The 16,818-nt window shown below is 44.4% G+C and overlaps 1 protein-coding gene across 8 annotated transcripts in view; it reads left to right on the forward strand.

Moving 5' to 3' along the window:
* The window catches only part of TOGARAM2 (TOG array regulator of axonemal microtubules 2), an 83,487-nt gene that overhangs the window by 29,810 nt on the left and 36,859 nt on the right, over positions 1–16,818 (forward strand). For 7 of the 8 annotated variants that reach the window (XM_081186373.1, XM_081186372.1, XM_081186370.1 and 4 more), the window contains 6 exons: positions 5,986–6,122; positions 7,976–8,110; positions 9,530–9,775; positions 11,331–11,551; positions 13,428–13,603; positions 14,639–14,688. In XM_081186373.1, the coding sequence (XP_081042499.1) occupies positions 6,095–6,122; positions 7,976–8,110; positions 9,530–9,775; positions 11,331–11,551; positions 13,428–13,603; positions 14,639–14,688 (856 nt within the window). In that variant the 5' untranslated portion in view covers positions 5,986–6,094. Of the gene's footprint in view, positions 1–1,126; positions 1,179–5,985; positions 6,123–7,975; positions 8,111–9,529; positions 9,776–11,330; positions 11,552–13,427; positions 13,604–14,638; positions 14,689–16,818 lie in introns of those variants that run through there. The other variant, XM_081186376.1, reaches the window with a different exon arrangement.

Consider the following 16,818-nt stretch of genomic DNA (forward strand, 5'->3'; position numbering starts at 1 on the left):
AGGCGGAGGCAGGTGAATCTTTGGTGAAGTTCCAAAATGGGTGGATAATGTGGGGACGAGATACATATCCCCAAGGACCAGTTGCTCAAGTTCAGGAACCATGGCTGGAGTAGCAGTTAGATCGAGGCAGCCAAGTCCCCTGGTCCAACTGGGTTGATGAATGGCCATAGTAGCCCCTGATGAGCTGCAGGGAGCAAGGCATTGGAGCCTGCCCCCAGAGTCCCCAGCTCATGGGGTGCCTTAGCAATGACATAGTGGAGGCCACCATTCATTTACTCTGCAATAGCATGTCCTGCACGGGCTACTAAAATATAAGAATGTTAAAAAGAATGCCCAATCTCACAATGGATCTGATTGTAAGTCTTTCAAAAGAGCTGTAACTGGAGAACATTCAGCCGTGTGTACTATCCAGATAATACGTATCCAGAGTATACTAGTTATGAGGGCAGGAAGGATGGAAGAGAATCTGCTGCTCTCTGATGCTACACACATTAACATCTTTGTGAAAGCATCTTCCAAGTCTGGGATGGGGAACCTGTGATACTCTGGATGTTTTGGGGACCACAGCTCCCACAATCCAAGACCATTTGCCATGCTGGCTGGCTAATGGGAGCTAAAGTCCAACAACATGCAAGAGGGCCGTGGATTCCCCACTTCTGCTCCAAGTATTTCCAAGCAAAATAAGGATAGCGATTGGCTAGGTACCACAAAAAAAGAGAAATCGTATTGGGTAAACAGGGCAGATAGAACCAAGCACAAAGTGGTTTTTATATCTAAACTTATTCACACATGCAAATCACCACTGGATGTTGCAGCTATAGTATCACAGAACTGTAGAGTTGGAAAGGGATCCTGAGGGTCACCTGGTCCAATCTAGTGCTAAGAAGAAATCCTGCCCACAGCAGTCCCTGGGAGGGCTCACACCACCCGCCTTCTGGTTAACAGCTAGATACACTGAACCATTGTGCCACTCAAGTGATGAACATGCCTGTATGAACCCCCTTTCTGATGAAGAACTGAAGAATTCTCACAGATTTGTTTTTGAATCCAGCAGCAACTGTACCTGCAGAGTGATTATCTGGAAACTATATCATTTCTGTTTTTAGCAACTTCTGCATAAGATCTAGAATTCATTGAAGTCAACAAGAAGTATTTTTGTTGACTTCGATGCCCACTAGGTCAGTCCCCCAGGAAGCACAAATGAAAAGAAACCTTCTGTTCTCTCCTCTTTGTTTTCCTTAAATTGTTCTGCAACTTTTTGCAGTCAATCAGCCAACCCTTCAGAAATTAGTGTATCTTGGCCACAACTGTAGTGGAGACTGTAACAATATGTACTCTGAAAACACTGGGCACAATGCTTGAATAATTTGTTGTGTCCGAGTCTTGGCACTCATTATTGGTGTTTAATTGCTCCTGAAGTTTGGATTCAGAATTAATCTTTCCTGCTCTCACTCTCGTTCCTACTCATGCTTCTGCTTGTGATCAAAGAGGCTGGTTACTTTGTGATGAATCTGATTTATGCAACCTTTTGACAAATTACTGCGGCCTCCATCCCGTTTGAAGAACCTTTTGGTAACAGAAGTGGCATATAAAGAGATAGCAACAACAGCAAGTTAGGGTTAGCATTGAGGGGGGGCAGAACTTTGACTACTGTGGAAATGGCATTTATTTGCAGAAGTACAATTCCCCCCTAGAGTGGCTGGGGAAACCCTGTCAGACAGGCAGGGTATAAATAAATTATTATTATTATTATTATTATTATTATTATTATTATTAAAAACATATAACAAATGCACACACTTACCCAGTGAGAACTGAGCATGCTCAGTAGTCATGCAAAGAAGAGTAACCATTGAAAACAAAAAATGAAACACATGGACGAGACATCGAATGTCCTGCTTGGAGGGATTGGCTGGCTGGAAGCTTGAACAGGAACATTCTTTTTAGGAGGGAGGAGACACTCATTCCCTGATTCTCTTGCAGGTTCTGCTTTATTATCTATCTCCAGTTTGAAGGGTGCTTTCAGATGGGTGTTCATTGCTGCATCAGTGCTCTGCATGCATGCAAGGTTTCTTTTTGTTGTGTCCACACAATGCTCACATAAAAATGTTAGTCCATACGCTCCTATTAGAAATCTGTTGGCTTTTATTTACTTTGCTGTTTTGAGATAATCACCAAATGGAGGCTGTTCTGGCATCAGCGTGAACCATTTTTTTCAGGAAGAGACGAGAATGGAGCCAGGCACACTGTTCTTATTCCTTCCTGATCTCACCTGAAGACTAGAGCTTGTGCACGTACAACAAATAGGCAGGCAGGGCTTTATCCACACAGCTGGGAAGTCTGCTCTTTCCACTGTTATCTGCATACAGTTATCTATGCATATGTTCTATTGAGCAGAATCTTTTCCAACATACAAATAGCCATGGGGAGGTTTGGAGCAGGGGCAGCAGATGGGATTGGGGATGTTGAATACTGTATACAGTGGTACCTCAGGTTAAGAACTTAATTCGTTCTGGAGGTCCGTTCTTAACCTGAAACTGTTCTTAACCTGAAGCACCACTTTAGCTAATAGGGTCTCCCACCGCCACACGATTTCTGTTCTCATTCTGAAGCAAAGTTCTGGGTTAGTGGAGTCTGTAACCTGAAGCATATGTAACCTGAAGCGTCTGTAACCCGAGGTACCACTGTAATTATAAAAAAACACATAGGGTACAGAGGAGTGCATATGGAGAGGCCTGAAACCCAATGGCTCCTACCTTGACAGCCGTGCATTCAAGAGTCCTGCATACAAGCTTCTGTGTGTATGGTCTGGGGCCCTTGAGTATGTATAAATAGGAACCAAGTAATGTATGTGCATGTAGGCTCCTTGCAGACACGACCTTCTGAGTATGTGGAGATCAAGGCTGCCTGGAAAGGGCTTCTGTGACAGTATTTTTATAGCTGTTTTCATTGTGAGCTGAACACAGCCTTTCTGGAAGAAGTGGCAGGATATAAATTTTAAAAACAAATCATTCTAAGAAAGACTGAGTTCCCCTCTTCCTAGCAGCCTTATGCAAGGCTAGCGTGACTCTTTGCTGCATCAGGGCAGATAAGCCAATGAAAGCCATAACCGCTACGGTGACTTTAGAGCTGATTATCCATCAAGGAAGAGGTCAAGAGAGGAGAAGAGATTGTTAAGAATGAAAGGGGGGGGCGCAATCCACAGCTTCAACTCACTTAGCTAGTTCATAAAGATGCCCTTTATCTCATTCAGTCACAAGTTTTATCATACTGGAGAGAGAAAGGAATTCCTATGATTTTGCATCAGTGGCGTAGTGTGGGTTGTCAGCACCCGGGGCAAGGCAAGTAATTTGTGCCCCCTGCAGTGACAGAGAGTGAGTGAGCCAGGTAGGGGCAGAGAGCTGCGAGCGCCCCCCCCAGATGTTGCGCCCGGTGCGGCCGGCCCCCCCTGCACCCCCACGCTACGCCACTGTTTTGCATGATAGAAACCCACAGTTATATGAATACAAAGGGAGCACAAGAGCTTATACACACACACACACACACACACACACACACACACACACACACACACACATATATATATATATACATATTGTTGTTTGACACACTTACTGCCAAATGGTTTTCCTACACTGCATGCTCTCCTTGCTAAGATGGGATTTTTGTTCAGCATGAAAAATCCAAATTGTCTCCGCTCTTGAAACTTTCCTGCACCTCCATGTGATTAAATTTAGGAATTCATGTAGCAGAGCACAATACCGAGGAGAAACAAATGTAAATATATTGCTGCAAGGGGAAGATGCCTGAGAAATGGTTGGCAGGCTGCAGGCATGATAAATGGATCAATAAATTAATAAATGGTCAACTCATCTAAATTTACAGTTAATTGGCTAGTATTTTATCCTTGCACATTTATTTTGTGTTGAGGCGTATACAGAGGTATTCTCAATATTTCATTTTTATTGGAAGAATGAATAAATACTTCTGGCTCTTCCATCCTAGGCTCACGCTCTCATGTCTTATGGCTTAACCAAGCATGAGGCATCCAATTTCTCCCCCTCACAAATCAATCGCTCTGGGTCCTCACCACTGTTGGTTTATTATGGGGATGACTCTTCCCTCACTCAGATCCTGTCTGTGGAATTGTCAAAGGTGTTTATCATCATAATCATGCTTGCCTGTCAGTGAAATTAATGTGAATTTTACCATAAGCTGCAATATCTGCAGACCTAGGTTAGGTGTTTACTGTAGGATAGCCAGGCTTTGCTCTCTTGAGCTACATGGTGTCGTCATCACCAGATGCTTGTTCTGTGCTTTCCTCAGAGTTCTTCCATCTCTGTTCAGATCACGGAAGATCTGAGTGGTGGGGTTTTTTTTGCCTTGCCTTGCTTTGTTTTGCTAAGAGCGCAACAGTAGCACCATCTTCTCGGGTGACAATTGTGTTTCTGCTACTCTTAGGACTTGCTTAAAGAGATATTATTTTAACATATTTAGTGCCGGAATGAGAAATATGTAGGTCTCCAGATGTTGTGGTACTAGAACTTCTGTCCTCCCCAACCATTGGCCATGATGGGTGGTTCTGATGGGAGTTCATAGAATCAAAGAATTGTGGAGTTGGAAGGGCAACAAGGGCCATCTGGTCCAACCCCCTGCAATGCAGGAATATTTTGCCCAATAAAGAGCTCAAGTCCATGACCCTGAGATTAAGAGTCTCATGTTCTACCAACTGAGATATAACAATGGCCCAGCAGCACCTAGAGCTCTACAGGTTCCCAATCCCTGTTGTGTGTTGAAAGGCTTATTCACAACATCTCAGAACTTTGGGACACCTTTAGTATGATCTTTTCCAGTGACACCATTTTAGCCACTTATTTTTTTAAGTGATCTTTTAATTTGTGTGCCTGTGTTGCCTTTTACAATATTTGTACATTAGTCCTTAACTAATAACTGTACATTTTTTGGGCCTCTTCATAAGGAAATGATCCATGCATCTGCTTACATCAGGCATTCATGCCATTGTATTGCAAGTCTCCAATGTGCAAGCAGCTGCCAGTTATAGGTTGGGGCTTGGACAGGGGTCACTCTTCATAGGAAGCCATGGATTACTATTAACATCTTGGCATGCAACACCAGTACTCGAGGTGTTATGTTTGCTTTTCTTCCTCTTACGTGGAGATTATCTCTGTGTAGGGAATTGTTAATGTAAGTCCATTCACCCTCCTTTGTGGGCAGGTGGCTTTGTGGGTGGGCCCTGGGCCTCCCTGGAAAACTGTCCTATTGCTGGCCAGATCGTATTTCCGCCACCAATCGAGCCAATGGCAGCGGGAGGTAGTGGGTGCAGGGCCAACCAACCAACCAACTGCGGTCCTTGGTGCTATTCCCAGGGTTTTCCCCACTTGGCTAATTGGCACCGCCATTTGGGTTTTCGCCTACCTCATAGCAATCATCACAACTTTGTGAGGCAGTTAGGCATTGGGTAAGCCTAGTTTTGTTTGGAGAGGAGGTTGTAGCCTCCGTCTGCCCCTCCATGGGTAAGGGTATCCTGTTAAAAGGATCTGGAAGGAGTGGCTCCTGTCCGACACCTAGTCAGGGGCTAGGGCCATACCACTCCTCCAAAGGGAAAAGCTTGGGGGGTGCCCAGATTTGACGTAGGTCACAGGCCATCCCCCCACCAGCTTCACCCTTAGCAAAACTCCCTGTGGATGGGCAGAAGTGACACGCACTGTTGCTTACCACAATGCCTATGGCCAAACCTCAATCTGTAACCAATAAAGTTGTGGTCTTATTTGATCCCAAACCAATATCCTGTGTGGTGTCTACTTATTTACACTTTAGGCTATAGGGTGGTCCCGGGGCCTCAAGACACAAGAAGCAGCCCTTAGCCTATAGCTGAGAGTTCAGGAGTTGCATTAGCTGATAAAGTGTAAGAATGTAGAGAATGCATCACCTGGGTTGCTTTGTCTTTGTTGTTGTTATGTGCAGACCTTTGGATGTTCTGGGAGAGAAACAACAGCAGCTGTGGAGCCAGTAACAAGAAAGCCAACCAGTAGCCTCTTAGTTGTAGAAGTATCCTGGGCCCTGCCTTACACACATGGCAACACATGATGAGTTCACAGCAGGTAAAGATCTTTCTTTCTATCTTTCCGTATTTGAAACTTTCTGCTAGGTTATCACATATAATGTATCTGGGGAATGCTCTTGCTTAAGATTTGTGTCTGGCTTCATCAATGTCCCAGAATATACCATGAAAATCTCTCCATAAAATACTTTTACTGGTTACAATACACCAGGAATGGGTAATCTGATGTTGGACTACAATCCCCATCATCCCTGATTGAGGCTGATTAGAGTTAAGCAGCATCTACAAGGCGGCACAAGTAAGGACATAAGAATGCTGCAGCTTCTGTCCTGACATGCGTTCATTACAATCAGCTCTCTTTCTGTTACGCTGTACTTTCCACCAAATATTGTGCTACTGCTGCCAGCTGTTTAAAATAGGTGATATAGTTTTTGTGTAACTTACTTAGCATGCAATCTTTTCAGTGTAAAGCAAATGCCAAATGTAAAGGAAATGCCAAAAATAAAAATAAAAAACAACCCTGCCAGGAGGTACACACAATCTCAAGATGATTAGCTTCCATGCAAATTTGGAGGAGCAGAAGGCCACTCACACAATGGGACTTTCTCAATTCCTTCCCAGCTCATGTTGACCTAGAGTCTGAGTGTGTGCTGAACCACTCACAAGGATATAAAATATGTAGTTCAAGCAAAACAAAATAAAAAATGTATTTATCCAAAACCCCTGCCCAAATCAGCCATGTGAAACTAACCCTGAGTATGGAATAGCAGTTTCTTTAGCAAACTCTGGGCATATCCAGACTTGTGCTTGTCCCATGTCTAGAAAGCATGAGTTTCAGTGGTTTTTTGCTTGTCCTGTGCTTTCTAGGCATGGTCCAAGTGGTTCTGCCCTTGCCATGCTGCTTTCCCTTCAGCGATAAATTGGAGCAAATGTTGATGTTTGCTCTGATTCGGCAGTAAAGATGGGGTTTCCTTGGGTGAAAGTTGTGGGGCAAGGGCAAGGGCAAGGGTGGATGAGCCCTCTTTTGTTTATCTACTCTATTCTTGGGTGTATTGTCCAACAAGAACATAAGACAGTAACAGGGGATGGATCTACTATGAAATTGATGAAGCTTAAGCTTCAGGGACCCTAATCCTGGAGGGGCCCCAGAAGCGACTTTAGTCCACATTGCTTAAATTATTTGGGTCTAGTAGACCAAATTTGAGTCACACAACTCGAATTAATTAATTTTTTGTTGTATATATTTCAACAATTCCAAAGTCTGAGAGTCACTTCAAGCTTCAGGGCCCCATAAACATGGTCCGCCACTGGACAGAAACTTTTTTTTTGGCACAGTTACAAACATATACATCTACTACTCTTTTGTTGTACACATTCTTGCAGGGGGAGGATATTGCAAAATGTTGGCATAGTACTGCATGAAGGTGGGACCTTATGGATATATTCTGCTTTTTCAATGGGCTGCAAATGCTCCATTCCTGCTGGTCATGAGACATTGTGTCCCCTTCTTCCATTGTGTCCCCTTCTGTACCTCTGCTGAAATTAGGCTTGAGATAAGCATTCTGTTGCAGCTAATTTAATAGGTTGATGTCTCTGTGTTTGTGTGGTGCCCTGTGCAAACGACAGTTTCTCCATTTTGCAAATGGGTCTTGAGGCCAAAAAGGTTGGTGACCTCTCCACTGCAGTCTGAACTTGAGTGAAACACAGTCTTCTTAAAGCAGGAGCACTTCCAAGAGGGAAGAGTGTCTGTGCAAGCAACTTAGGAAACAACCACGCATTTGCTGCTTCATAGACTTACTAATCCTTTGAATAGGCCTTTAGACATGGAAGATTAGCAAGTGATTGCTCTGGCCATCCTTTTTCATTTCATTCGTGTTGTTTTTGTTTTTAAAGCCAAGCACCGAGCTCCTGTTGCGATATATTGCGGGAGCATTCCCAAAGCGAAGCCTGGATGCAGGTCGCTGAGAGGCGGGAGCATCGATTCCAATTTGCAGCTCTGTGGGAACGGATGGATGACGGCAGATGATGGTTAGGATGGGGAAGACTAGGTGGGATTTGTGACTTGGGGGCCATTCCAGACATCCTCAACAGTGTGCATTCATGATAGTTTGTGTTCAGGATGGGATTGGGGCAGCTACATGCAACATTTCTTTCAGCACTGTTTGCGCCTGTAAGAGTTTCAGGGTGGACACGCGGGTGGCGCTGTGGGTTAAACCACAGAGCCTAGGACTTGCCGATCAGAAGGTTGGCGGTTCGAATCCCCACGACGGGGTGAGCTCCCATTGCTCGGTCCCTGCTCCTGCCAACCTAGCAGTTCGAAAGCACGTCAAAGTACAAGTAGATAAATAGGTACCACTCCGACGGGAAGATAAACGGCGTTTCCGTATGCTGCTCTGGTTTGCCAGAAGCATGCTGGCCACATGACCCAGAAGCTGTATGCTGGCTCCCTTGGCCAATAAAGTGAGATATGTGCTGCAACCCCAGAGTCGGTCACAACTGGACCTAATGGTCAGGGGTCCCTTTAACTGTACACTAATTTCCAATTGGTGCATGTCCCATAATGTCTTGCTAAAACCCCGTAACTTTTGACACCACAAAAGTTTTTTCAGGGTTGTGGGGGTGTTCGTTTTGTTTTGGTTGCAGAAGTGTGCAGTAACTTGGTAACCTTGGGGGAGCATTGGGGAACAACTAATAAAGCAGAACAATGTATGGACTGTCCTGTCCACTACTGATGCACCATTATTGCATCAGTAGGGTGTTGCAGAATACAAACACAGACCTACACCAGTCTGGATAGGTCCTGTTCCTGTAAAAGTAAAGCCCAGTTTGCAAGTGGGAAAACAAGATGCAGGCTGAAATTGCCTAATATCTAGCCAAGATTTTTATTCGTCTTACAAGTGGTATGTAGCTGTTACGAAATGAACAAATAAAATAAAATAAATATAGGAGTAAGTCCCATAGAGCTCACTGGCTTTTATGCTTGTGTAAGTGTCCAAGGGGTAGGCACACTGCCTTTGGTCACTTTAGCAAGAGTGACAATTTTTGAGGATCTCCAAGCTTGGGGACTGTTTGACTTTTATAGTAGAGGAAGGTTATATTTGGCCAACGTGCTGCAAATGTGGGAAGAGAGACAGGCCTACTCTGCTTCACATTCATGGCTTTCAAATAAACCCCTAGTGAAACTCTGCCCATTCCTTCAAGCAGAGCTGGTTAGAGACATTTGCTGCCTAAGGTGAAGGATGTATAGTATACAAAAGCCCAGCCATTGGCTGTGGTCCTGTTTAGCCTTCCATTTGGCAACTAGCTGGTGAGGGAAGTTCTAGCCAAACCAGCTGGCCACTGTGACCTTCTTGTTCTCTGCAGAAATAAGCAGGAGGGCTAAACCTGATTCCCCAATATGGGGGCCTGGTTGAATAACTGAATGCCTCTCATTAAATTCCCTTGCAGCTTCTCTTCATTCAGTTCTAAAGAAGCAGGCATGTTTGTGGGGAGGCAAAGGAGAACCTCTGGATATTAGGAATGGCCTTCTGAAGAAGAATACAGACAGAGCAGCCATGGCTGACCTTTCTAGCACTCTGCCAAGGCAAGATCCCAGTGAACTGGAGGTGAGCAGTGCAGCCGTGGAAACTGCACAAATCAAGGACAAGCTCAAGAAGAGGAGAATGTCTGAGGGGATCCATGCATCAAGCAAAGGTATGATGGATGCTTGCCTACTGATTCCGATAAGAAGCATTGGTCTTATTTGCAGTGATGTATAACAGCTCTTTGTGCGAAGCGTTTCAAGTCCTTACAGCTTTCAGCCTTGCAACAATCCCTTGAGACAGATTTGCCATTGTTCTCATTTTACAGATGGAGAATGGAGACTGAGCCATAGTAAATAGCCCAGTGAGACTTATGGGTTCTGTTCCATTCCTAGTTCTAAAGCTCAACACTCCGTTAAACCACAGTGTTGAAAGCTGAACAAATGAAGGGAGGGCAAAATCTGCCATTGACACACACACAAAAAGACTAGGAACCAACCTGGCAACGCATGTCTGCAAAGTGTTAGCACTGAAAACTGCAGTATGTTTGTTTAAAATAGAATAGTTAAAGTAAAAATAATAAAATAAAACCTGTTCTTAATGAAATTGTTGTGGATAAACTTGGGCTCCTTTGGAAGGAAGGGCAAGATAGAAATTGAATAAATAACAACTTATTATTTACTGAAAGAAGTATTCATATACTGCCATTTTATACAATATTACAAGGTGGTACAGTGGTACCTCGGGTTAAGTACTTAATTTGTTCCGGAGGTCTGTTCTTAACCTGAAACTGTTCTTAAGCTGAAGCACCACTTTAGCTAATGGGGCCTCCTGCTGCCGCTGCGCCACCGGAGCACGATTTCTGTTCTCATCCTGAAGCAAAGTTCTTAACCCGAGGTACTGTTTCTGGGTTAGCAGAGTCTGTAACCTGAAGCGTATGTAACCTGAAGCGTATGTAACCCGAGTTACATACCACTGTACCACCTTGTAATACAGAAAGGTACCACTGTATACAGAAAGATGTACAATAAAATATACAGCATTATAAGAACAATATAGGATGATAATTAAAGTGACTGGCTGATGGGGGAAAAACCCATAAAGAGTTGCAAAGGTCTTCAAGAGAAGCCTGAAAATCACAGGGTTGCAAAATGTATTCTGGAAGAGTGTCCCATAGCATGGGGCCAGTGACACTAGGTTCCTGACTTCTAGGGAAGGCCAGTTAGGCCTCTGTAACATGGAGGACAACTATTGACTTTGAGCCATTTCCACTGTTCCACCCAACATCACCCAACAGCAACCATTTCCAAGCCCTACTCTTGGTACTGCTGCTCAATGATATGACAACAGATTCTTGTTTGCCCCTATTGGTGTCTTTCCTCTCTCTATCCAACAAGAGATAATGCCCACTTGGCACGTATTCCAGAGACTGAATATACTTGAGCCATGGTTCCAGCAGCCTACAATCACAGCAGCATTTGACCTGGTATCTTGTCCAATTGCATAGCTGCTGGACATCATTGCAGGGTGAGAATGTGGTGGTATACAATTTTCTAGAGAGGGAAAAGGTACCTGGCTTTTCTAATGACATTTTCAAGTTTTTCAGGCTGTTCCCAACAACACCAAGCTGCTGTACGAGGAGCTCATTGTCCTTTATGTGATGTACTGAGTGTATGCGCTTACGTTCAGGGGGAAAATGTCACATCCATTGTGTTTTGCATTTCCAGGCTTATTGAACTCTGTGGGTCCTCAGGGACTTGCCCTGAAACCAACCATTTCCAGATCTGCCTCTCAAAGACTGCTGGTCGCTTCCAAGCCCATGCCTCCTATTCAGAGCATCCCCACTACCCCAGAGGCTGACGGAGCTCATGAAAGACAGCAGAAAGTGTTGGGAAACTGCTTGGAAGTTAGAGCGGACAACCGGGAGTCAATAGCAGACACTCAAGAGGTACTGTCAAATGAAGATGCTGAAATGCGGTGGTATTTGTGCCTGAGAAGATTTATGCTTCTAGAAGCATTTGGGTTTGCTTTATTGTTTCTGTTATTAAAAACTGAGGAGCTAATGTTTGCCGGCATGGCGAGGTTATGATGTTGGGTCAATTGCACCAAATCACATTTGATTTAGTCTGCAGCTGAATTGCAGAGTCTGTTGCACAAGCATAATCAAATTGGTATGAATGCGCTGTCTGTTGTTCAAATTGTATTGCTTTGAAGAGGGGCAGAAAATTACATGCAAAGGGATAAAATGTGTACTAGGAAAGAAACTGAACCTATGAAGCTACCTTATACTGAATCAAATCAGTGATCCTGTCTACTCAGCTGGGCAAAGGAATCAAGAGGCCTATCTGTTGGCAGTCGAGGCCAACAAGCCCTCACTAGTTCCACAGTGACATTAAGGAAACATCAGTTCGGCAAGATACCTCGCATTAGAAATCTCTTCCTGATATGGGAAGATCCTCTGTGTTATACTGCACAGTCCGTGAGATATGAAGCGCCTCTGGAGTTAATAACTTGCAGTTAGATATGACAAATTGTTAAGTGGCATTTGCAGAGAACCAAGGATCCGGTGATCACACCTTATCATCCAGGAGCTGAGAAGCTGATGAGGGCCGGCAGGAGGAGCACTAATGTAAAAAATTAATAGACTTCTGAGAAGCAGATTTTGATGGAAGGTCGAAGGAGTTGCAAAATTGGCCGGAGCTCAAGGCTGTCTGGCAGGAATAATAGATACATCCTGGAGAGTGTGATCGAAATTTATTCCAGTAAAATATATAAGAACAGAAAAAGGGAATAGAGTGTTGAAATTCTCCTGCCAAAGACAGGAGGAGGACAAGCAGAGGGCGCTATCATACTGCAGGTGATGCAGAGAGCACCGAGATGTTGGAAAATGCTGTACTTCAGCTGAAATAGTCTATCTTTCATCCACACAGAACTTCCCACATTTTTGCCCCTTGAAAAGTTCTGTGCAGCTCAAGTGCTTATTTTTCTGCATCAGTAGAATTTGGTTTAGAGAGTCTTCTTTTTTTAAAAAAAGGGCTGATCTCTCCCTCTCTTATTCTTAGAGATTGATGCAGCAACTGTTGTTTATAAAAATATGTGAAGGAAAATGAGGTTAGTCTCAGGGCTTATCCACACTTCCACTGCTTACCCCCGGGGAAAACTACTCTTTAGTGCTCAGTCGGAGCAAATGGCAATTTAGGTTTTCTCCAGATTGACGTTTTCTCAGATTTAGAGCTAAAGAGTGGGTTTTCCCTGGGAAAGGAGTGGGGCAAGGGGAAAGCCTCTCAGGCAAGTGCTTTCTAAGCAAGGGACCAGCCAAAGTGTTGATGAGCCCTTAGTTTCCCCTGTACCACCTTGTCTCCACTGTGCCACATTATTCTTTACCACTTCCCAGGACTAATCCTAGTCCCACTTTATTTTTTGCTTAGAGGACTTCAGGTTTCCAAGGGCATGGAGGCTTTTTGTAGAACAGCAGAATTCACCTAGATGTGCTACTGCCTCGCGTGTTTTTTCCTGATTGTTTTGACCAACCCTTAGTGAAGTGACTTTCCGTGTCACATCTTAGTTCATGCATTAAAGTGACATTGTTCAGGCAGTAACAGCCATGTCTGAGGACACATTGCTACCAGCAGGTCAAAGTAGATTACTTGGAAGTCCTGCTCAGGAGGTAGGAGCAAATTTTAAGTGATTTTATATAAAGGGGTCAAACCAGTTGCTGACTCTTGCACTCCATGAGCCTCAACACAGAGGTGTCTTTTGGCTACCTGCAAATACTGAGTGATAATGTCATTGTCCCGTGTCTTTTAAACCATGCTTTCCTGCAGATCTTACATAGCCATGGTGAGAATCTGAGGAGGTCTTTAGGTACTGCTTTGATCCCACCTATCCCCAAATCAGCAAAGGCACTTGAAGAAGAAAATTCTCAGAATTTTCAAGAACTCCTTCCAGGCTCATCACAGTTCCTGCTGGAATCTGCTCCTCGTGTTTCCTCTGAAACAAGGTAGATGGCTCCTGCTTTCATTTCCTTTGTTTATCAGACCTCTTGCACTGCCTTTCTTTCCTCTCTCTTTCAAAGCCTCGCCTGCAGTATCCAGCTTCCCCGAAGCTCAGAGGATACAACTTTCCCCTTTTATATGAGCTCCAGCTCTCCATTGCATGACTGTGGCTTTCCGAGGCAGCTCTGAACATAAAAAGACCCCTGTTGGGTCAGATCACTGGTACAGCTCTCCCAGCATCCTGTTTCCCATAATGGCCAATCAGATGTGTCTGGGAAGCCCCTAAGCAGACTGAAGGCAATAGCCACCCCTTGCTCTAGCTCTCAGCAGCTACTCAAAGCCATAGTGGCTGAGCTACGCGTCAGGAAGTACCTGGTTCAAACCTCAACTCTGCCCTGGATTTGTTAGGTAGTCTTAAGCCCGTCACTGGCCTCATTTACACAGAATGCTGCCCACAAGCCATAGCTACAGTAGTGAAATTAGCCTGTGCATGAGCTTTGTGCTGGTGCATACAGCTTGAGCTCTTCCCACTTTGCTCCTTCCTTCCTAAATCAGGGAAATGAGCCATGGACCATCTGGCATAGCATTAGGCATGAGCCTCCATTCCAAACAAACAAACAGGGAGCGGAAGCCAAGGTTTCTTCTTGACTATGCTTGCTATGCTTGATTTGGGGAAAAGAACCAGGAGTCCTGGCTTGTGTGTCATGTTAAAAAGGGGAGAGACAAAGCAGGAGAGCGCCTGAGATCCATGCAGCTTTGGTCACAGGCCAAGCTGACTAAGCATGGTTTGTGGTCAATTTTGCATATGAGCATGGCCACTGTCTTCTAGCTGCATCTCTTCCCTCCTCCCCATTAATTTCCAATATGGGGGTGATACTGACCTGCTTTTTCAGATTGTTGAAGGTAGTGTGTTTGTATGCATGTTGAATAATTTAAAGCACCATATAAGTGCTGTAATATTATCTCTCTGGCAGAAACCTGGGTTCCCTCCTGCCACTTTGTTATTTTCATATTTTCCTTTTTCTCCCAATTGTTTTAAGGTCGGAGACAGGGCCTTTCAATGCTGAGGACAGCACCCTCAAGACTCTGGGTAGGTACAGGTCGCATATATGTTCTATCAGAAAATGTGGGTGTGACATTTGGGAGACATTAATGCTGAAAGCATCTTCCTAAAAAACAACAACAATCCACTAGGTGGTGGTGTTAGAGATGCTCATGATGCTACTTTTATTAGAGAAAGGTTTGTGCATCCATGTTTCAAGATGCATACAAGAAGGCTTGCAAATGCCTGTGCTTCCCAGCACAAAGCTGCAAACCAGTCTGGAGAGCACACATCTTGGCAGAGAAGCAGACGGGGTCCTCTTACCCTCTCAATGTGACATTTACATACATAGTAGCTTGGAGCAGCCTTTGGACAAGAAGGTGCTCAAGCAAAGCAAATGCATTCAGAAGTCTGAAGGAGCGATGTGGTCTTGCCGCTTGTCAGCAGGTAAGGCATATGAATTCATGTGCCCACAGAGAAAAAATGGAATTGAAAAGTTCATTGACGGGACCTCAGCAGCTCCTCATGATTAAAAAGGATCGCAAGGGCTGGCAGGGACTGTTCATGTTCATCAAACCTGATCTTGGCGTGTTGACACAGGAGTTGCTAGACTTAACCAACCCTGGCAGATGTTTACCCAGTGTAGGAAGAAAGTAATTTCTCTGAGACAGAATTTGGGGGCAGGCCAATGTCGGGGTAGCAAATAAAACCGGATGATCAATCACGAAGGAAAGCTGCAATGTGGCAGCAGAAGGGAGGGCAGAACCAGGAAGCAAACAGAAGCTTCTAGGCCAGGCTGTGAGTGGAGCAGAGATCTTGAACCAGAGGGGTCAGGATTAGAAAATGGGGAAATAAAGAGTACTTATTGGAATGAAAGCACCGGGCAGTCTTCCTTGCAGATATATTTCAGTCAGAGTCATGGTAAGAAGCAGACAAGAGGCATGGGAGGGCACAGGGGGCAGTCACTGTGATGTACATGCCAATGCCACATTCCTATGTCAGCTGCAAAGTAAAAAACACTGGAGAAAAGTTTTACTAATGCAACTTCTCCCCACACCCAAAAATCCTCAGTCTGCCTAGCTTTTGGGAGCAAGAGGCAGCCTTGAGAGCATGCATGGTGTAGCTTGCAGTCAAAGTGCAGACTTGGGTTCAAATCTCTGCTCAGATATGAATTGCTCTCCCCCACCCCTCTCTCTGTGCCTAATCTACCTCAAAGGGATTTTGTGAGGCTATAATATAGCCATGTGTGCTGCCTTAAGCTCCTAGGGGGCACAGCAGGATGTAAACGTGATAAAAGCATAAAATAAATAATAAAATAGAAAGAACCTCTTTCTGTTGCCACCCTGCTGGGCTTTGTGGCGTTGGAGAAAGCAGCCATGTGAAGATCTATTGTTGATCTGCTGAGCAAGGAAGGTGATTGTTTTTGTGTGGCAGCTTTAGTAGTAAAAGCACTCAGTAGGCTGGTAAGAACAGAATAAGAGAAAACGCTATTGATTTTTAAGCAGCATTGTTGTGTAAATTCCGATTAGTTTCTGGAGTGACTCCATTGCTTTTTAAAGCATGGCCTCTCTTAGTTCCCTGTGCCACAAGAAGCTCATCTGGAGAGCAAGTCCTGGGTTGTGTGTTAAGATGGAGGCTTTCACATTCTGCTCTCTGGGGTGATTGCCTAGTCAAAGGTGCTAATATCAAGGTGGCTGAGCTGCTAGCTTTGGTAATTATCCCACTTCAGGGCATGTGTCAGGAAGGGATTTATTGAGGCAACCGCTTCAAAGAGCTGAATTCTGTTAAAATACCTCTTAATTCCCTATCCAAGAGAAAGGGGCATTTTCCCTGGATCTTCTCATAGCACAAGAGAAAACATCATTTCATGAACAAAATCCTGACGCTCTCCAATGCATATTGTTATGTATGTAATACAAACCTGAAAAAGTAGGAGATGAAATAATATATTAAATAAGGTTGGAAGTGGGATGCTTCAGGCTACAGGGCCCAAAGCAGCCACCCCACTCTCTTTATTTTTCATCTGGGCCTTTGTGTTTTCCTTGTGGTCCTTGTTCATTTTCCCACTTCCAGTGACTCCTCCAAATCAGACTTTTTGAATGCACACTCTGCTCAGCAATCTCACACAGCCAGGTGCCCATGGACTCCTAGATATGTAAGCAGTGCTGGGTTCAAATG

Source organism: Podarcis bocagei (assembly GCF_964188305.1).
Source record: "Podarcis bocagei genome assembly, chromosome: 3".
In the NCBI taxonomy this organism is placed as follows: domain Eukaryota; kingdom Metazoa; phylum Chordata; class Lepidosauria; order Squamata; family Lacertidae; genus Podarcis; species Podarcis bocagei.